The 21,802-nt window shown below is 45.8% G+C and overlaps 1 protein-coding gene across 2 annotated transcripts in view; it reads left to right on the top strand.

The window, feature by feature from the left end:
* The window catches only part of EXOG (exo/endonuclease G), a 45,902-nt gene that overhangs the window by 20,740 nt on the left and 3,360 nt on the right, over window positions 1–21,802 (top strand). Inside the window, exon 6 of one of the 2 annotated variants that reach the window (XM_003930893.4) lies at window positions 7,952–14,810. In XM_003930893.4, coding sequence (XP_003930942.1) covers window positions 7,952–8,413 — 462 coding nt within the window. In that variant the 3' untranslated portion in view covers window positions 8,414–14,810. Of the gene's footprint in view, window positions 1–7,951; window positions 21,527–21,802 lie in introns of those variants that run through there. The other variant, XM_074406050.1, reaches the window with a different exon arrangement.

Below are 21,802 nucleotides of genomic sequence, written 5' to 3' on the forward strand. Positions count from 1 at the left end.
AATAATTATCAAATTCATGAAATAACATGTAGAAATAGTATCTAATATTTAGTCCATATTCAAATTTTGCCACTTACCCCAATCATATCCTGTATATTTTTTTCTGATTTGGTATCCAACCAGGATTGAGCATTGCATTTAGTTATCATGTCTTGATAGTCTCCTTTCATCTGAAGTAGCTTCTGACTCAGCCTTTTGCCTTTAATGACTTGGGTATTTTTGAAGAGTATGGGCCAGTTGTTTCACAGTGTGTCCCTCCTTTGGGTTTGTCTGTTGTTCGTTCATGATTAGTCATGCTTTGGCAGAATGTAGCATGACCTTGTGTCCTGCTCAGTACCTGACATCCAGGGGTGCATAATGTCAGTTTGTCTGATTATTGATGATTTTAACTTTACTTGGTTAAAAGTGGCGTTACCAGGTTTCTTTACCATTTCTCCTTTTGGAATTTTTAAGTAACCTGTGGAAATACTTAAGCATCTTTTTCCTCTTCAGTCTTTCACTCAGTACTTTTATCATCCAGTGATATTTCTTGCCTGAATTAGCTGTTACTATGATGATTGCTAAAGGATGACTTTCTAATTCTTACTCCTTCATTTGTTAGTTGACATTCTACTGTTAGAGCTTTTCCTTGTTATCAATGTAAACTCATAGATTTATTCTTAATTCAGTGAGTTTCAGTGTTTACTGTGATTGTTCATTTGGGTGCTCACGTTGCCCCAGATTTGGCCAGTGGGAGCTCCTTCAGGTGTCTCCTGTGTCCTTTTGATGCAGTCTCATCGTTTTTTAGCATTTCCGACTTTCTAGCATAAGGCTATGTTCCAGGCTCATCTTGGCCATCAGCCATTTCTCCAAGGAGCACTGGATCCTTTTAGTGGGGATTGATGTTTAGAAACCAAGATCTGGACAGCAATTCAGATTGATTCTTGAGTGCTTGCTCTGCTGTTTGGTTTGTCAGGTGTGTTAACCACATTTACTTTTAGCCTTTTATAGTGGGTGGAGAGAGCCCCACAGCACATAGTACATGAATTCTATTGCCTTTAATGGCTCACTGTTGAGAATGCCTTTCTCCTCTGCTTTCTGTGTTCTTGTATTTCTTTCTTTCTTTCTTTCTTTTTTTTTTTTGAGATGGAGTCTTGCTCTGTCGCCAGGCTAGAGTGAGTGGTGTGATCTCACTTCCCTGCAACCTCGGCCTCTCGGGTTCAAGTGATTCCCCTGCCTCAGCCTCCCAAGTAGCTGGGACTGCTGACACATGCCACCACGCCTGGCTAAGTTTTTGTATTTTAGTAGAGGTGGGAGTTTCACCATGTTGGCCAGGATGATCTTGATCTCCTGACTTTGTGATCCATCTGCCTCGGTCTCCCAAAATGCTGGGATTACAGACGTGAGCCACCGCACCCAACCCATGTTTTTGTATTTCAAAACAGAGATTGACAGACACTGGAGGAAAGCAGTCACTGTATGTGTGTGTTATTTATGTGTACGTGAAGTTGAACATTGACTCCAGAATCCGTATTTCTGGAGAAGCATGGTTTTTCAGTTTTCTCAGAAGCATATCAAACTGACATGTACTTTTATATATTTATGCTTTTTACTAACAAATATCTTTGTAATAATACTGTCTTTATTAGATTTGGCATTATATTTCATATCAAACTTTATTTCAGGTAGAATTTTAAACCTAAAAACCTTTGGCGTATCTATTAGATGAAAGCAAAATGCAGTTTGTTAGTAAAATAAATTGGAAAAATTATATTGAAATTCTTGCCAGTTTAAGAATTTAGTTGGGCCAAATTTTTATATGTGTGCACACACATGTGTATCTATAAACTTGAGAGAATTTGGTTAAGAAATACGGATGTGTGAGATCTACCTAGGCAAGGTGAAGAGATGAGAAGAGATAGGATACATGCTGAGAAAACAGCTAAGTTAGAGTATTCATATAGGGAAGGAGACAAAAATAAAAGGAAAGGTGGCAGAAACTTCAAATGACCAGGTTAAAAGTTCAGGCAAGAATTTCAAGATAATTTTCTAGCAGGCCGGACCTTTGAAAAGGAGGCAGTTGGCCGGGCATGGTGGCTTATGCCTGCAATCCAACACTTTGGGAGGCGGAGGAGGGTGGATCACAAAGTCAAGAGATCAAGACCATCCTGGCGAACATGGTGAAACCCTGTCTCTACTAAAAATACAAAAATTAGCCAGGCATGGTGATGCATGCCTGTATTCCTAGCTACTCAGGAGGCTGAGGCAAGAGAATTGCTTGAACTCAGGAGGCAGAGGTTTCAGTGAGCCGAGATCACGCCACTGCACTCCAGCCTGACAACAGAGCAAGATTCCATCTCAAAAAAAAAAAAGAAAAAATAGGCAATTTATTATATAACAAATGATGTGGATAAAATGATGTCCTTTAATGATTCTGGGAATGGGGACACAGCCTTGGCCAATGTTAGAGACTGATCTGTTTCTGTCAAGCAATGAATAATTTGAATCATGAATTCTTACTTCCAAGGGAATGTCTTGCAGTTATGTATGGCAATTCAGAATGCTTGGAAAGTGTTTTGTTTTTTTTCAGATCTAGCCATTTAACATTTACTGCATGCTTACAACTATACTCTGAACCTTATTTTAGGAGGTTGTACCCAGTAAAAGGGTTTATTTAGTTTTCTATCCAGGCTATGAAGCATATATGTGTTTTTACTTTGGAGACAGTAAAACAAATGAACTGGCATTTATTGAGGGCCAGGTATACCAGGCAGTATGTAAGTAGCTTTATATATGTGTCTCCTTCAGTCTTCACTACAGTCCTTACAAAACAATAGTAGTTATTCTCTTTAATAGACAAGGAAATCAAGGCTTTAAGGATCGAGTCTGAGGCATACAGCTTGTAATTGTCAAAAGAGGACATCCCAGCCGGGCGCGGTGGCTCAAGCCTGTAATCCCAGCACTTTGGGAGGCCGAGGCGGGTGGATCACGAGGTCGAGAGATCAAGACCATCCTCGTCAACATGGTGAAACCCCGTCTCTACTAAAAATACAAAAAATTAGCTGGGCATGGTGGCTCATGCCTGTAATCCCAGCTACTCAGGAGGCTGAGGTAGGAGAATTGCCTGAACCCAGGAGGCGGAGGTTGTGGTGAGCCGAGATCGCGCCATTGCACTCCAGCCTGGGTAACAAGAGCGAAACTCCGTCTCAAAAAAAAAAAAAAAAAAAAAAGAGGACATCCAAACATGAATCTGTCTGACCAATGCCAGTTATTCATAGTGCTGTTCTTTGAAGCTCTCAAGTTTATAGTAAATGAATTGCCGTGCTGTTCATATACAAAAGCTTAAGGTTAGCAGATCATAAAAGATGGTGTGGATAGAGAGCAGTTACAAGTGATATTTGCTGGCATGCAAAAATGACAGAAAATGGGCCAAGAGGAGGATTCCTTATAGCGAGGCAGAAATATCTGTTAGAATATGTAGGAAAGGAACCCATCATCATAGAACTTGAGTGAATGTGAGCCTGAGGGAAGATTCGTAGCAGTGATTTTATCAGAAGTGAGTCATCTGACAGCTCTAATCAGAATCACCCCCTTTATTATAGCTGAGTTCATCCATGTGCTTTCTCTGATGTTCCTGTTTCAAGAAGAGACTGATTCCAGACAAGTGAGACATACCTGAAGATTCTGGCTTGGACATTGTAAACGGCCTGACAGGAAAGTGAGCTTCAGATTTTACAACTTGGCGGGCGGTGGTGGTAATGTTAGAAATATTTAACAACCTGTGTTGTTCTATAGCAGCACTTTGCAAACTTCCACGTACTAACCCTAAGGGGAGGAAATTAAAAGCGCCCTCAGGAGTCTTGAGACATCACCTGAAGAGATAAAGGAGTAATATATATTTTTTTAAGTCTCTTGCTTTATATTTAGGGAATGCTTTTGTTCATTTCCATATCTATTTGTTTTAATGAAAGTTAAATTATTTGACTGGTTGTTTCCCTGCCCTTACCCTAAATCTTCACGTACCACTGACAGCCTAGAAAGAGGGTGCTCGTTCTATCGGGACGGACCAGGCTCCTACCCTTTAGCCCGGAGCAGGTACCCCAGCTTGAGGCGTACCGTCTTCCAGGGTTTCTGCTGCCACACAAGCATCTCCTGAGGATTTACACAAGACACAGGGGGGCGCCACGTTCTTGTGGACTTCACCACACCTTGCGACTCCCTCCCTGTTCTTGTTCCTTCTCCCCTTCCGGTTCGGATTTGTTGTTTATCAAACTCCCATGGATTCTTTCTTTCACTTGATGGCCATGGCTTTTTAAGGGCTTGGTCTCTTGATCTGTCCCTCTAGTTTTATTTTTGGAGGTTCTTTTTTTGTCTTAGCAGGGGAATGTAACCAAATATATCTGTCTAATTCTAGCAGGTACATATTTTTTCCTCTTGATGCTGCTTAATAGTTTACTGGAGGCACAGTTACTGTATGTAGCACCTTACAAATGGCAGGCTTAATGTGGTATTGTTTGTTGTGGGTCTCTTCTGGGGCTGGGTGGCACGGGTGGTGGTGGCAAATTGTCGTTTCTGTCTCTTGGATGGAAGGGAACAAGCTCAGGCCAGCGTGTAAGAAAACTAGCTTCAGGCTGCGAATGAGTGCCAGCTCATGCATTGTATTTTCTGGTTAACTCCCAGTTGGCTTCCAGTTTTTGCTACAGTCTTGAGTAGAGTTCAGGGCGCCTTGGTAATTCAACAGCAGCAAGGATTTTCTTTGCATTATATTTTCATACCTAAATCTTACATGAAAAGGGTTGTTTGCTGACTCTCTGATTAACTAGGCTGGGTTTGCGTGAAGCCTTTGAGTCCTGTTTTGGACATCATTTGTGCCCAAGTTGCTTTCTCCCCTGAAACCTAATTGTTGACTTGTAACTAGTCTAATCTTGCTTCATTATACGTTTCCCCACTATCCCCCTGTAAAACCATCTTTTGTACCAGATGCAGCTGTATCTTTTGAATCTGTTCATTACAAAAATAGCTTTTTACATAGGTCTTGTAGATTTTGAAAAATTTTTTAGCTAACATGTCATTGTATCTTCATAATAATTCCATGAGAGAGGCATTTATAAAACAGAAAAATGCAGTCCACCCATGGAGATAGCTGTTAGGTATTTTATAATGAAGAAACGGGAAATGGGTGGACGTGGCTTGCGGCTTAGTGGCAAAGCCAGGCCTGACCAGCTCTCGGGGCTTCCAATCCGCCAAACCTCTACTAGTGTTTAGAAACAATGCTGGAAGTCTCCCAATTTTTCTAAAAGTAGAAAAAAATTATTATGTAGGTTGAGTTGTCTTTGAAGAAGACAGCTCTAAAATATTTTAAAATTGCTTTTTTTTTTTTTTTTTTTTTTAAAGTGTCTTAAATTCAAGGAAGAAACAGTGTTTTTTTCTGAATATCCGGCTAGGACCTGTCCCTGTATTAGATGAAGGATGTTTGCTTCCTAAGAACAAAGACTGAATCAGAAAAGAGATGAGTGAGTGGTGCCTAAGTTTTTAGTTTTCTCCTTAGTTTTAGGGAAAATATTTTACCCCTTTGAAATATTGTGAGGTGGTCATGGGTAGAAGGATCACACCTGTGGTTCCTAATAGGAATTTCTGTGTCCATGAGGTTTCTCAAAAGTAGAATTGAGGTCCCCTAGCAATTTTAAGAGTTTTTAAACACCTGGATAAATGATATATTTCCATAAAGTAAAGCTGTAGAACTTAAAGTGTCAAACGTGTTTACTTTTGGCTGGAATTTAATGAACCTGATTAGAAGCTCTAGTTTGCAGCAATGGGCATGCTAATTATTTTTGAAAATTGCCGTTTGTTTGTAGACAAGGAGTAGTCCGTGAGGAGAGAAAATAGTGTTCTTCTTGAAGGCTTCTTACGGTTAGAATCTGAGATGAGCTGTGCTGCAGTGATAGAGAATATCCACGAGGTGGCACCAAGACTTTGTTTAACTCTTAGATCCGTAGCTAGCGCCTAGAATACTTGAAGCCCCTTTCACCTTCTCCCGTTGCAAACTATGGCTCAGCTGCATCTGTGCTCTCGGTTCTGGCCCCCAGCTTCCCCTCAATCCCCTTAGTGCTGTTATTTGTGCTTTGTATTGGCACCTAACCTTATTCTACCTGTAGTGAAAGCTGCAGGTCTTGGTTCCCACTCTAGATGGTAAGCTTCTTGAGTGGAGGTACCAGCTGCATATACTTTAAAGCATATTCTTTTCTGTATTTTCAGCAGTGCAAAGCACAGGACCTCTGACTTGCATTGTTGAATTAACATCTTTTGGTGATTTGTGGGTTAATTGTAGACTTCATAGGGTTCTCAGAATATTTTCTGCTTTGAAGAGTATGTTTATCTTTCTAGCTGCATAAATGAATTTTTGGGGTAAGGACTGGGACTTTGTGTCTGTAGTTTGTATAGTTTCATAGACTTAACTCTACAGCACACTCTGACCAGCCGCTTTCAGTAACTTCAAAGACACTTGGTTATGGAACTCATTCCTGTGCATAGGTCTTCCCTGATGCTCTGAAATTGGTCTTGGCAGTGGGACCTTCCTGTGTGACAGACAGCAGATGGCCATGGAGTTCCCAGGCTGTGTGCCATGTAGGTAGGAGCTTGGAAAAAAGCAGAAAAGAAACTTCCTTTGTAGCTGTCTTGTCTCTGCCTTATTTGGGCTCCTAGCAAGGAATCTTGCAGCAGGCAGACCTGTGTGATCAGGAAAGAAAACTGACTCTTACCAGGGAAGGGCCCGGGAGGGGCAGTAATACCATGAGCATATTTTAGTTGGATTATGTCATTTTATTGGGGACCATTAAGTAAATAGATGTTGAGATTTTTCCTTTTCAGAAAACAGATAAGGCTTTTAAGCCAATTGGGAGGAAATTTGACAAGATTTTGTAATAATGTTATTTCATTAATTTCACCCAACCCACACAACTCAGTTACGTTTTCTAGGCCTCACCCTGGCTCTGGCTTCTTCATTGTGTGGGTACCTTTCCAAAGTGTTTGATTGGACAACATGTTTAGAAGTTCTTTGGTTACAAGCCCAAGAATGCAAAACTTTGAGCAAACAGCATTTACACTTATGTAATTTAATTTTAAAAATTAGCCCTAATTGAAGTGATCCTGGAAAATGGTAATGTTGGTGTGGCACCTGGCTACTTCTCTAAAAGCTGTTTAGTTCCCTGATGAATTTCATCAACTAAGGCCGTGTTTTTATTTCTGGAGCTGGGGGTACCAAGCTGGCAGCTGTGACCTTTGAATGTGTCGAGCACCAGAAGTTCTGATTATGAGATGAAGAGAAAGTGACAGCTTTTCTTGTCCATTAAAAAACCAGGACTCACTCATGGCATTCCTTTGTCCTTTGTCCTACAAACAGGGCAGAGACTGTGACCCCTGCACTTTGGGGTGACATTATTTTATTTTTATTTTTTGAGATGGAGTCTTGCTCCATTGGCCAGGCTGGAGTGCGGTGGTGCAATCTTGGCTTGCTGCAACCTCTGCCTCCTGGGTTTAAGCGATTCTCTGCCTCAGCCTCCCAAGTAGCTGGGATTACAGGCACCCACCACCACACCCAGCTAATTTTTGTATTTTTTTTTTTTGTAAAGATGGGGTTTCACCATGTTGGCCAGGCTGGTCTGAAGTCCTGACCTCAAGTGGCCTACCCACCTTAGCCTCCCACAGTGCTGGGATTATAGGTGTGAGCCACCATGCCTGGCCTGGGGTTGTGTTATTTTAAAGAATGTGATCAGAATTGACCTGTTAGCTACTCGTCTTCTCTGTGAATTTCTGTGTCAGTTTATTGTCTTTGGCAGTGGAATTTAGATTCATTAGACTAGAGTGGGATGGTTTTTAAGTACATTTCAGCAATGCATTAAATAAGTTTTTTTGGAAAAAATTTGTGAACTGCTAGCACAAATTGGCATCACTAATGTGGCTGCTTTGTTTTTAGGTGATTGGTGCGGACAACGTGGCAGTCCCCTCACACCTTTATAAGGTGATCCTGGCCCGCAGAAGCCCAGTCTCTACCGAACCACTGGCACTAGGGGCCTTTGTGGTACCCAATGAAGCCATTGGCTTCCAACCTCAGTTAACCGAGTTCCAAGTGAGCCTCCAGGACCTAGAGAAGTTATCAGGACTGGTGTTTTTTCCTCATTTGGATAGAACTAGTGACATCCGGAATATCTGCTCTGTGGACACCTGTAAGCTCTTGGATTTCCAGGAATTCACCTTGTACTTGAGCGCAAGAAAGATTGAGGGAGCCCGATCAGTGCTCAGACTGGAAAAGATCTTGGAAAACTTGAAGAATGCAGGGATTGAACCAGATGATTACTTCATGAGTCGCTATGAGAAGAAGCTAGAAGAACTTAAAGCAAGGGAGCAGTCAGGAACCCAGAGAAGAAAGCCTTCTTAGTTTTTACTCTCAGGATGTGTGATACCGTCTGTAATGGAGCAGGCATGCCCTCTTTAGGCTAACATATTTTAGTGGCTTTGCTTTTTGCTTTTTAAAATTTTTTTCTTTAAGACATCAGGTCTCGGTATGTCATCCAGGCTAGACTCCAGTGGTGCAATCATAGCTCACTACAGCCTCGAACTTCTGGGCTTAAGCAATCCTCCTGCCTCTGCCTCCTGAGCAGCTGGGACTACAGACACACACCATAACCCTCAGCTACGAGTGGCTTTGCTTTAAACAAGTGATGGAATCCTAAATTTACGACTAAGAATTCCCCCAAAAGACAAAAGATCTACAATGTTTGACTCAGGAACTAATTATTGAGGGAGCTGTGACACCTGCTGATGGAGGGGTGATCTTGTGTCAAGATGACATGCATTTGTGTCCCTCTGGGTGTAGAGTATTGGGAAGGCACTGTTTGGTTTCATGCCTCCAAACCATGTGTTGTCCTTGATGTATCTGCTCAGCCTTCTTAGAACTCAGTGTTGTACATTTTTCCCCCCTAGGACCTGAATTGGTCTTGGAGGCGGCTTTTAGAAATCTTCTCTGTAGTTCCTGTCCACATGCATGTATATTTGTTTCTTCTTTCTCCTCTCATGAACCTGCTGCTTCTCTCCTTCTATGTAGAAGCACTCATCTGCTCACTAAATGTTTCTGTGTGTTAGGCTCAGTGCTTTACATGTGTTATCTCACAATGACCCTCTGAGATAAATACCACTATCCCCATTTTACCTGTGAGAAAATTGAGGCTTGGAGAGCTTATGTCTTACCCAGGTTTCACTTTTCCAAAGTAGTCATCCACAAAGTGTGAGGCAGGCAGATCTGAGAGAAGAAAGACAGCTGAGGCAGATTCATATCTTTCCTGACATGGATGGTGGCTTTTGATGCAGAAGTATATACCTATTTCCATGAGTGTTTGTGGGCCCGGGGCGTGCTTGGTAAGAAGAGTCTGGTTTCTCGTCTGCTATGCAAGCCAAGTGGACTTTACTGTCCTTTGAATTGAACCCTCCTTAGCTCTTTGAAAAGAGATAATCAGAGTGGGTACTTGGGAATTAGAGGGTAATACTTTGTGCGATTTGTTAGAGCTCATACCTGCCTCTAGAGATACACTTCTTTCAGTGACCAGATACTGCCAAATTGATGTGTTCTTGTTTTCCAGGTGAGCTGTAGACTCTAAGAAGGGTCTACAGCCAGGCACTGTGGCTAAGGCCTATACTTAGCACTTTGGGAAATTGAGGTGGGTGGATCGCTTCAGCCCAGGAGTTTGAGACCAGCCTAGGCAGCATAATGAAACCCTGTCTCTACAAAAAATACAAAAATTAGCTTGGTGTGATGGTGCACACCTGTAATCCCAGCTACTTGGGAGATTGAGTTGGGAGGGATCACTTGAGCCCAGCAGGTCGAGGCTGCGATGGGCCATGATTGTGCCACTGCACTCCAGCCTGGGTGATAGAGGGAGACCCTGTCTTCAAAAAAAAAAAAAAAAGAAAAAGGTCTGCCCACAAAGTCACCACCTCATGATTTGCTTGCCTCTGCGCCTGTTTGTCTACCTAGCATAGGGCAAGTGGTACTTTGGGCCAAAGGTCCAAAGGCATTTTGCATGCCTGGGGGCAATTGTGGCTGTGTTTCTGAACCAGATCTCTTTATTTGGGTTTAAATGGAGTCCTTTCATGGACCATCCTGAGTATTGTCAGTCAAAAGTCTTGGGGCCTAAGAACTTGTCTGAATCTGTCATACCACTGCTGTCTTTTCCAAGTGGTATCACAAGGAAGATTTTTGTGGTGTGTGTGTTCTAAGAGAAATGCCAAGGCTTTAAGATAAAGACAAGATGATAATGATTGGCTTTGTTCTGCTCTTTTGTTTGGGTGAAAAAGAAAAGTTGAGGGGTCAGAACACAGTAGCCCGATGAGTGCCATTCTGTTGTATCACACTGTTCCCATTAAGTTGTGCCAGTTCTCCTCTCCCCAGGAATGTACAGCCAAAATGTCACTGTGACCAAACAATCTGTTATTTTCTCTTCTCAATGGAGAGGTGATGGTGGGACCTGGTTGTTTCTCCAGGAGTGTGAGGGGGAAGCTCTGTGGGCTCAGTCCTGCTGCCCATCTCTAGAGGCGGGCTCCCAGCGCCCCTGTGGCTGTGCTCTGTGCTGACCCGCGTTGCCGGCAGCTTTGGAGTTGCTGGTCCTGCTCTTCTTGCTCCTGTCTCTTCACCTAGATGGTAGAATCTCTATTTTTAGATTAATAAAGTTTCTAAGGGCTTTATTTCTTTTGAAAGATGCTACCCAGTCATTGTGATAAATGGAGGTAAAAGCTTGTATTACAAAGTTGCAGTCTGCCAGTCCTCACTTTTTAAAATTTGTTTATTTATTTAAATGATTTGCAAATCAGGGAGACTTTGAAAAAATTTGTTAGTGTGTAACAGTGGTGCTTGAATTGTCTCAACAGTTTCATTAAGAGTTCCCCAGCTCAGTGTGGTGGCTCACGCCTGTAATCCCAGCACTTTGGGAGGCCGAGGCGGGTGGATCACGAGGTCAGGAGATCGAGACCATCCTGGCCAACATGGTGAAACCCCATCTCTACTAAAATCCAAAAAAGCCGGGCGTGGTGGCGCATGTCTGTAGTCCCAGCTACTCGGGAGGCTGAGGCAGGAGGATTGCTTGAACCTGGGAGGCAGAGGTTGCAGTGAGCCAAGATTGTGCCACTGTACTCCAGCCTGGGCAACAGACCAAGACTCTGTCCAAAAAAGAAAAAAAAGAGTTCCCCAAACAAACTTGAAATGTAAATAATTGGTTAGAGGTCAGAAGTCTCCTCCTGTCGTATCACCTCAGCCCCCGCAGTGTGGCTGTTGACGATCCTGGACTTAGAATCAGCGTAGGCTGAGCCTGAGTTTCTGCCTGTGTTCCCTTTACCCTCCGTCCCTGGTCTGAGGGAAAGGCTGCTGTGGAGGAAGTGCCAGTCTGGGTAGGCTCTTCTGCTGGAAACACACATCCCAAGTTTCTCTTCTCCCTCAGTGATGCCTTTATTGTGAAATTCCAAACTCTGGTCTCTGAAGTGAGGCTGTTTCACCACTATTGTGTGTAGCAATACAAAACATTGCAAAGGTTAGGAGAAGGGTGCCAGCCCCCTTATTAAATACCTGTGAATATTTCCGCCCTTCGTACCTTGACCTTCAAGCAATGGAAAACTTTTGTCTTTCCTTCAGACCTTTGATGAGAGCTATAGGCTGGGCTCCATCCTTGGGGTGACTGAAGGTTGCCATGTCACCTACCTGTGTCCTCTGGCCTCATCCTTGTGAGTGCATAAGTGTCATTGACATCAGCTCCAGGAATCACAAACTTCCCATTAGCAGCCCATCCCTGAACCTAACCTGTACTGAGGCTCTGCTGTTTGTTCCCAGCTCACTCCTTCATGCCCCTCACCCATCTGTCCTGCCTCCTGGCACAGCTCCATGTGCCTCCTGTATCCTCACTCTAGTTCATTGTGGTGGATTTGGTCAGGGCTGGGCTCCCATCAGGCGTGAAACTCCTGCTCCTGCCGGTCTCCATGGCTAGCCTCCATCTGGCATGCTGTCCTGGGTGTCGCCATTCTTACGATTGTCTATCAGGGATCCAGTGTTCCTTTTTCTGGTCTAGCCCTACTGTCAGGGAGCAAACTTCAGGTCATGAGGCAGAGCGAGATGGATTGCATTGACATGGGCCCCATGCAGTTCATGACAGCGGGGGTGTCGATGGGCTTCTTTCCTCCTGCTCAACATGCCACTTGTGGCCAAGGGGTGGACTGCCTCTGAGCGTGCCAGGTCCCTCTGGGGGTCACTGGCCTAGTGTCACTGCAAGGCTTCGCCTCAGCGGTGGCACCACCCCAGTATCAAACGTCCAGCTCTGTAAGCCACAAAACGCAGACTGCTTCAGACATCGGGCACCTGGCTGTCAGGCTGGATGGAATAGCCGAGGCTATCTTGTCCACTGAGTCTCATGTTTGGCTCACATTAGAATAGCCTAGGAGCGTAGTCCTCCCCCCAACTTTATTTTGAGAAATTTCAAGCCCACAAAAAAGTTGAAAGAGAGTGCAATGATTTCCCCCCACCCCAAATTTTGTCTCGTGCTTTCTCTTTTTTCAAAATTATTAAAAGTAATTTGCTGGGTTTTTTAAAAAAAGTAAATTGTAGACATGACACGCTTCACCTTTTTGATACTTCAGCTTGTATCACCTAAGAATAAGGACATTCCCCAATAATTCTAAAATATCACATCCAAGAAAATTACCAGAATTCAATATCGTCTAATAAACAGTTCCTATTAAAATTTGCCTGGGCGTTCCAAAATGTCATTTAAACGCTCTTTTCCCTCCTAAAAGTAGGTTTCAATCAAGGTTCATATTGTTATGACTAGTCTTAATCTAGAATAATCTGCCTCAAAAAATAAATTATCCAACTGTTCTTGAGGTTTTGATTCTGTAGATTTGATGTGAGGCTAGAATCAGTATTTTCTTTTCTTTTCTTTTTTTTGAGAGAGTCTTGCTCTGTCACCCAGTCTGGAGTGCAGTGATGTGATCTCGGCTCACTGCCACCTGTGCCACCTGGGCTCAAGCAATTCTCCTGTCTCAGCCTCCTGAGTAGCTGAGACTACAGGCGTGTGCCACTACACCTGGGTAACTTTTATAGTTTTAGTAGAGATGGGGTTTCACCATGTTGGCCAGGTTGGTCTTGAACTGGCCTCAAGTAATTTGCCCACCTCAGCCTCCCAAGGTGCTGGGATTAGGAGTGAGCCACTGCACCCAGCCTGGAATGTGTATTTTCTAGACAACACTAGTGATTCTGCTGATCAGCCAGGTTTTGGAGCCAGACTGGCCTCTGCTATACCTCCACCCTCTCCCAATACATACAGCCACTGAACAGGAGTCCTTTTGTCAGGTAAGTGGTCTTCGAGCTTCCAAGTATCTCTAAGGGAATATGTTCTCCTATCCCTTTGGGGCCCTACGATACAATTTTCTTTATAGTAGATCTTCATAAGATGAAGTTGATACCTTCCCTTGAATTCCTATGCATCAATGACAGGCCCAAACTTCCATTCCAGGCCACGCACAACTGGCTGGCACCTCCTTTCACCTGATAGTCCTTTTGAGATATTCAGCTTATAAGGACATGTAGCATCTCATTTCACGTTTAGATGCTCATGAATTTCAGACCTTTCACCATCGTGATTTTATACGCCTTCATGATGTGGCAGCCATATCTGAGCAAGGCATTCAGGATGCAGTGATAGCAGTCCTGATTTGAGTCCAGGAGACTGGCTGCCTTTCTCAGGGACACTCCACTTTTCATACCGTATACCATTGGTTCCTGTGAAACTCGGTCCAACTAACTGCCTCTGGTCTTTTTCACATGATCGATCTGCTGTCAAATCACTTTCCCATATGCACTTACATAGCCAATTTTTGGAGCGCAAATGCGAGATTTTATGTATGCCCAGCTGTTAGGATTTCATCTTGTTACAGTTTCTACCCGTCTTCAAGTGAGTTCACATTCTTGATGATCCTGATTTGGCCATCTGACATGTTGGCTATGCATCCCAGCTTTGAGATAGCAGATTGGATAAACAAGCCTTCAATGTGTTTGTTAAAAACATTGAACAAGACAGAGCCACGGAAGATCCCTTTGGTAAAAAACTCATTTTACATGGCAACCCGCTTCATATGTTCAGCAAGCTTCATGTGATCACGTGCTCTGATATTTTCTATTAACTTCGTTTCTGTTTGTTTCTTTATTTATAGACACAGGGTATTACTTTTGTCACCCAAGCTGCAGTGCAGTGGTGTGATTGCAGTTCACTCTAACCTTGAACTCCTAAGCTCAAGTGATCCTCCTGCCTCAGCCTTCTGAGTAGCTAGGACCACAGGCATGTACCAGCATGCCTGCCTAATTAAACTTTTTTTTTTTTCTGAAGATGAGTTCTTGCTCTGTTGTCCAGGCTGGTCTTGAACTCCTGGCCTCAAGCAATCCTCTCACTTTGGCCTACCTCAGTGCTGGGATTATGGGCTTGAGCCAAGTTGCTCAGCCCATTTCTGTTTCTTTAGAGACAAAAACACAGAACTGATTGCCCTATGCAGAAGTGGGTCTCCATCACAATTTGCCTGTGAGTCACTCTGGGAGAGGGAGAGTGCCTGCTGCATCTCTGGGTCCACATGACATGGCTGGGTCAATGCTTTGGACACCAGCAGTGGGTGGGGAGGCTGCTGTGGGGACTTGGGGTCCCACTTAATCATCTTTCTATTTACCAGTGCAGGGCGATTGAGGACAACTGACTTCATCCTTCTGAGTCAGGTTGAGAAGGACCTGCAGGATTGGTTGAGGATTGAATAAGGTAATATGTGCAGTTTGGTAAGCTCTTAAATGGTAGCCAGTTACTGTGGATTCTTGACAGTGATTATTGGTGACTGATGAAGGTCATCCTGATCTGAGAGAATGAAGGACAGAGCCAGACTTCAGTATGGTGTTGACCTCTGGACCAGGTAGAAATGGTTCAGTCTCTTCCCAAATCCTCAGACTGACGTGCTGCTACCAGCCCTTTGAGCCTATCAGTGCTTTGCAGTTTGCAAAGCGCTTTCTAATCAGAGCTTATGCACGCCACCATTTGAATCGGTGCGATTCATCTCATTTCACAAAGAAACTCTAGGAATTTACCAAGATTTTCCGCCTTCCAGTCTAATGTTTACCCTCAACTTCCCCCTCAAGATTGTTGCAGTTATTTTAATTTGCCTTATAATTCGGTCATTCATGCATTTCCTCATTTTAGCCCTACAGTGCCCTGCTAAGTCTTTAGAGGCAGGCACATAATGGAGTTGACTCTTTTCTGAGGCCCCTGCAGGGTTTTGCAAATATTAAGTGTTCAAGAAACGTTTTGCAGTTACGCAAGTCAGAAAGGTTGAGTGTATCCTGCTTGAGTCCTAATGTGCTCAGTCACTCGGGGTGGGGGGCACGGGGACACAGAAGGGTGGAGAGACCTGGGAGCTGCTCGGAGGCTGTGGGCAAGCCTGTGTCTTCAAAGTGCCCTGGAGTTCAGGCATGCTTTTCCTGGGCACGCTGTGTTAGGCTCTGCGGCATGGTCTCTGGTCTGAGGCAGTCACCCTGGTGGGAAGTTGGAAGCATGGAGGTGGCTCTCCGAGTGTGTGTGTTTGATCCCGGGAGAAGCAGAGCTGAAATTGAGTCTTCCAGCTGCGTGCAGGTGTGAGGCCCCACCCCCTCTCCGACCCCCGAACAGGATCTCAGAATTATTTCCACTCTCTCCTTCCTCCAGCCCCAGTTACTCCACAGGCACAGGATGAAATGTCCTAGCTCTGGTGATGCCCAGAGAGAAAGATCTACCCAAATGTCCTCCAAGGCTGAAGGGGTGGGGACAGTGGCAGGAAGTGGCCTTAAGTTTGCTGAGCCTGCCTAGCACCTTTGAGGCCTCGGGGCAGATGGGGCCCATCCGGCTCCTTCTTAGATCACCAGAAAGGACAGTGTTCAGGTTCCATCCCTGCACCCGTGAGAGCCATGGCTTCCCCCACTAGCCTCTTGATTGATGTGCTCTGTGCCCCTACCCTGCCCAGCACTTCAGAGAGAGTCTTTGACCCCTTGCCTCCCATCACCATTCAGACACAGGTGGGGGAGAGCTAATCTGGGGGCAGAGATGAAAGAGCCCTGCTCTGGGGGGTCCTACCCAAGGCAGGCGGAGCCCGGGATGATCCGGTGTGACTGTGCTCTCCCTCCCTGCATGAGGCTCAAGCGTGAAGAGACGGGCTCCCTCAGGATAATGTGCCCCTCAGTCTTCCTTCACTGTGGCCCTTGGGACCCTGCTCTCAGGCTCAGACTCTTTTGTGTTCTCGTCTGGGGTGAGAACCTGCCTTCCGGTTCCGGCTCCTTGGTGTCCTTGCCGCAGGATTTTAGGTAAGTGGCGGGTCCTCACTCCCCAGTTTCTCTATCTGTAAAGTGAGGAGCTGGAGCTAGACAGGTGTCCAGGGTCCCTCCCCTTCGGTCTCTTAATTGTCCAGGGCACAACAATCCTTGGAGCACGGCAGCCTGCTGGGGTGGTTTGCAGAGAAGGCACAGTGGCGAGGGCTGGAGGCCGCGGGGGCAAAGTGGGCCGAGGGCCTCTGAGGAGGTGTGAATGAGGGAGGCAGAGCAGGGCCGGTGCGGACAGCCCTGTCCCAGCCCTATCTCCCGTCTGTGACACCCTCTCCACACCCCGGCGCTGATAAGCAGGTGTGAGCCACGGCTGCCTTGTGACAGGCCCTTCGGCAGGGAGGGTGATGGTGGGGGTCCACTCCACTTCTGAATTCAGACGTCAGCATCTTTTCCCCCCAACCCCTATTGCCCTGTCAGACTAGACAGGCCCTGGCAGGCAGGCACCCTCCCTGACAACCCCTGGCTGGAGATTCGTTTCTGCTCCACGTGACCTCAGCCTTCTCAGAGATGGTAGGAGACAGACCTCCCTCAGTCCTTTCTGGCCAGGTGCCAAGGAGGATGACCGCCTCCCACCCCACCAGGCCTGTTCCTGCGGTGACTGCTGACGCTGGGGCCTGGCACACACACTGCTTCTTATCGCTGGGCGAACTTCAATGGCTGGTCCTCTTGTCTCCTCTCCTCACCCCATCTGCTCCATCCCTGTGACCGTCGGCTTCCAGTCTTCCCCCTCCAACTCCCTTCCCTGGCTTTTGGGCCACTTCTCTGTCTGGGCCTACCTCTTTCCTCTAAGGCCACTGTTCACCAGAAGGCCCTGCTAGAAACTCCTTATTTCTGGGTTCACTGGGATGGAGTGGAGGGAGGAGAAAAGTCCTGGAGACAAGAGACAGAAACTTGGAGCTCTAGGGAAGGGGAAGGAGAAGACAAATAGGACAAAGCCAGAGGCTACAGGAAACCCTTCAGGGTGGAGCGTCTTGGTCTGGGTGTCAGCCCCCTGCACTCAGGCCCCCAGGCTCTATGGCCCTGAACTCTGATCTAAAAGGCTCTCTTCTGTGTTCAGATCTGAAGACTGTTTTGATGAGCAGGCTGAAACCATGCTGCTCCAGGCAGCCCTACTGTGTGTGGTCTGTGGGCGAGGGTGTGCTTGTCTTCCTCTGTGTGATTCCTGTCTGTGGGTTCCATTCTCAGCCTCTACCTGGCTTGGGAGGCATCAGAGCATGCTGAGAGCACATTCTTGAGCCAGGTTGATGGACCTGGGGCCAAATCTCAGCTCTGCCATGTTAACCAGGTCCGGGAGCCCAAGCAAGTAGGACAACTGCCCCATGCCTTGGTTTCCCCATCTGTAAAATGAAAATAATGACGTAAATGATAGATCATACTATATACCTTGTAGAACTGTTTTAAGTACCAAATAAGCGAAAATATGTAACGCGTTTTAAACCATACTGGGTACAATGTAATCATTGGCCATTAGTAATATTTTTGTAAATTTAATTCCAAACTTGGCTACAGAAAAGTTGCAAGAAATTCCCATACACCCTTTATGCAGATTCAGCAATTGTTTTTATTTTGCACATTTATTTTATCATTCTCTCTTTTCTCATATATGTGTATGTTTATGATGTACTCTATATTACATAAATATACGTAGTATATATACACATATGCACATGCACACAATTTTTTCAGAATCGTGAGAATAAGTTGAAGACATCATGCTTTTTTAGCCCTAGCTACTTGTGTGTACTGGTAAGGACAAGGATGTTCTCTTACAAAACCACAGTACAGTTGTCAAAATCAGAAAATCTAACATTGATCTAATACTGTTATGGAATCCACAGTCCATAAGTACATTTCATCAGTTCTCTCATCATATCTTCTTTCTTTCTATTTCCTTTTCCTGTTCTCGGGTCACTCGTATTCAGTTTTCATGTCTCTTTCACCTCCTTTAATCTGAGAGAGTTCCTCAGCCTTTCTTTCTGCTTCTTAAATTTGACAGTTTTGAAGAGTGCAGGCCAGTTACGTGAAGAGTAATGTTGCTGAAATTCTGTTGGATGTGTCCTCACTGTTACTTTCAGGTGACACGCTTTGAGCATGATTACTCCGAAGGTGATGCTGCATCTTTCTCACAGTCTTACTCAGGAGGCCCACTATGTCAGCTTTTCCATTTGTTAGAGAGATAATTTTTGACCACTTAGCTTACATGGTGTCCGTTAAGTTCCCCCTCCTGTAGAATTACCATTCTCTCTCTCTAATTAATAAATAATTGTGGGGAGACACTTTGATACTATATTCCTCATCAAACTTCTACCCACTAGTTTTTGCCCACTAATAATTTTTTACACCATTCTTACTTCTAAACTTACGAGTTGGCCCATTCTGGCTCCTGTGTCTTTTGACATTTATCTTCATCAGTCTTTGAGCACTTTTCTGCTTTCTGGCACAATCACATGTTCCAGGTTTTCTGGTATTTTCCTGGCTCTAGCCCGGAATCAGCCATTTCACCCAGGAGCCCTGGTTTCTTTTAACGGAGAATGATATTCAGAAACCAAGATTTGGGTGCTGTTTGTGCTCATGGATACTGCTGTGTTATTGCTTCCAGTTGGCCCTTTTTATTATCCGTTCACTTGGATGCGATGGTGAGGCCGCCACTGAAGGAAGTGTGGCTTAGGGATGGAAAGGGGAAAGGAGTCAGGTGACCTAGATAGAGACTCCCCTCTCCCCTTCTAGTTCTCCAGGCCTTTCCCACCTTCTCTTTCCTCCCTTTCCCTCTTCATCATGACCTCATTTCCCTTTTCTTCATCAAAATTCCTCTGGAGATTCCAGCTGTGGGAACCTCTGAACCCATCTCTACAGCGACACATGTGATACCAGAGGCAGACAACTATGTGACCTTTGTGTGTGAACAGCCAAAGGCAAAGATAATTTATGAAAAAGTTTTTGCTGAGAACAATCTGGTGACAAGGTGATTGGGGAAGACACATTTGGAAGATTTCCACCTGGACGTGTTCCTTTTCCCTGCCTGAGAAGCACTTAGAGCAGAGCCTGTGTGGAGGCTGGGATAGGGTGCTGTGGGAGGTCCGTTCTCAGATAAGCCTCTTTAAGGCTCTGAGGACCAGCGAGGAGGATTTAAATGCCTGGTGAAGTCCGCTCTGTGTGTCCACAAGTCACAGGGACCGTTTAAAATGAAATAACTGGAGTTCAGTGAAAGCCACTTAAATAGCTTTCTTAGTTATGCAAATGTAGGGTGATGGCCTTGGTCCCCCACTTGGAGTTAGTTTCTTGTTTTGAGACTTGATCCAAAGCCTGCTCTCCCTGAGAGCTCTGGTGTGCAAAGCTGGTTCCTGGAGGAAGTGCATCAGTTGACACAGGGAGCCCAGAACCTCTTCGAGGGAAGAAAACACTGTCCAACTGCCGCTCCTGGGGTGTGAATTGAAGGGCATTTGTTGGGATGGAGTGAGGTGGCCACAAAAAAAGGCCTTGGGCCATGGGGCTTCTGAAATGAGATTAATATGAGGAATACGTGAGTTTAGGGAGGTGACTGGGGCTTACAACAAGGACTCACCTGTGTTTCCTGGGGTAAGGCTGTCCTTGGCATGGCGTGAGGCTAACTGCTGGGAGCTCTGGAGACTCGGCCGTGCTGACATTGTGCCTGTGTTCCTGGCCAGGAACTGTGGTTATTGACATGAGCGCCACCTAGATATGAGTCATAGTGAGGGGCCCCCAGGATCCAGTTGACTTTGAGTAGTGATACTGTCCCTGTGAGGATGCTGTGGGTGTCCTCAATAGTGATGTGGTACAGCTGGTCAGACCCCCAATACCGATTTTCCTTTTTTTTTTTTTTTTTAACAATTTGGAAGGTGAAAATCCCTTAAGGGAGGGACTGGACATGCCATGTAAATTCTTGATGGGTTAACAGAAAAAATTAAAAGTGGATTGAGGCCACTTTTGTGCTCTGTGCCCAAGGGACAGTTCAAACAGCTACATCCACAGATGCCGGAGAAGCCAGTGTCACCATCACCAGCAATGAACGAGGGGTGGGGGGCGGGGCGCTGCCTTGGCAGGTGTTAGGAACTTGCTGTTTTTACAGCTTGGCCCCCCGTGGTGGCTGTAAGAGGCAGGATCTGGGTGGACGGGAGCTGGAATTCATTCTTAGGCAGAACAGGTCCCCAAGTGGTCGTCCATTCTGCTTGCCAAGGGCTCATGAGGCAGACGTAGGAGGCCTGAGGGCTGCCTGGGAGGTGATCTGAGGAAGCCTCTTGTGGCACGTTCATGGCTGTCCTAGCCAGAGACCAGAGACACCTCCCCTCCCACTTCCGAGTGCCCTGTCTACCGATTTTGTGTCCAGAATGGCTCCCCAGTTTCTAATTCTCTACTGTCCCCATCCAGGTCCGAGTCACCCTCATCTCTCTCTATAGGTCACCTGATTGGTTTCTCCTCATCAGAGCAGAAAGGGATTTTTCTAAAGCACAAACCCGATTAGCATCCACACCCCATCCCCAAATAATACAAAGTATGTGGAACAGCGACCCCTCCAGCAGCTCCGCGGTGCCTCGGAGTCACGTCCTCACTCCTTTCCTGGACCTCACCGGGCTGGACTTCCTCTCACTCTCTGGGTCCAGCCGTGTGGGCCCTTTCTTTCCCTCTGGAGTGGGCCACGTCTCTTCCACCTCAGGGCCTCTGCATCTGCTCTTTCCTCTGCCTGGAAATGCCTGCCATGAGGGGACTCAAATGCCACATCTTCAACAGAGGCTTTCCCGCCCCTGCTCCCCGAAGATTCTCCCTCATTGCTCCTTGTACTTCCCACCCCACCATATAGTTTTGTAACTATAAACAGCCTTGTTTGTGGATTTGGAGGCTAATATCTGTTTTCCTAACTTGACTGTGAGCTACGTGAGGACAGGGACCCTGTCTGGTTTTGCTCATTATTGTAACTCCATTATCTGTAAGATGCTCATATGTTGTTGCTAAACAAAGAGTGGACAGATGCCTCAGTTTCCCCAGTGGGTCCCATATGTAGGCTGATCTCACTTGGTGGGAGTGAGTGAGTGAGGAAGGGGATCCTCTGGTTCTGGAGCCTCCAGTTGGTCCCACTGCTCAGTATTCATCCATCCTTCAAATGTTAGCATGTCCACAAGAGAGAGGGTGGCAGGTAGGGCTGGCAGGGGGAGACGTGTGGCTTTATAGTGAATCTATGCTTGGGGGTGGGTGGGTTTCAGCCAGGGTGCGGGAGCAGAGAAATTGGCTTTGGGGGGCTCTGTGGTGGGAGCCTTGCAGCAGGCAGGTGGCGAGGGCGGCACTGAGGTGGTGGCCGGCCTGGAGGGGAGGAGGACACTGGGTGGCCAGGGTGCCAAGTGGGTCCTGGTGGGGGCTGGTGGCTGGGAAGGCTGGGTAGGGCTGCCCATAGTCAAG

The sequence above is a fragment of the Saimiri boliviensis genome, chromosome 9 (genome assembly GCF_048565385.1).
Source record: "Saimiri boliviensis isolate mSaiBol1 chromosome 9, mSaiBol1.pri, whole genome shotgun sequence".
Taxonomy (NCBI): domain Eukaryota; kingdom Metazoa; phylum Chordata; class Mammalia; order Primates; family Cebidae; genus Saimiri; species Saimiri boliviensis.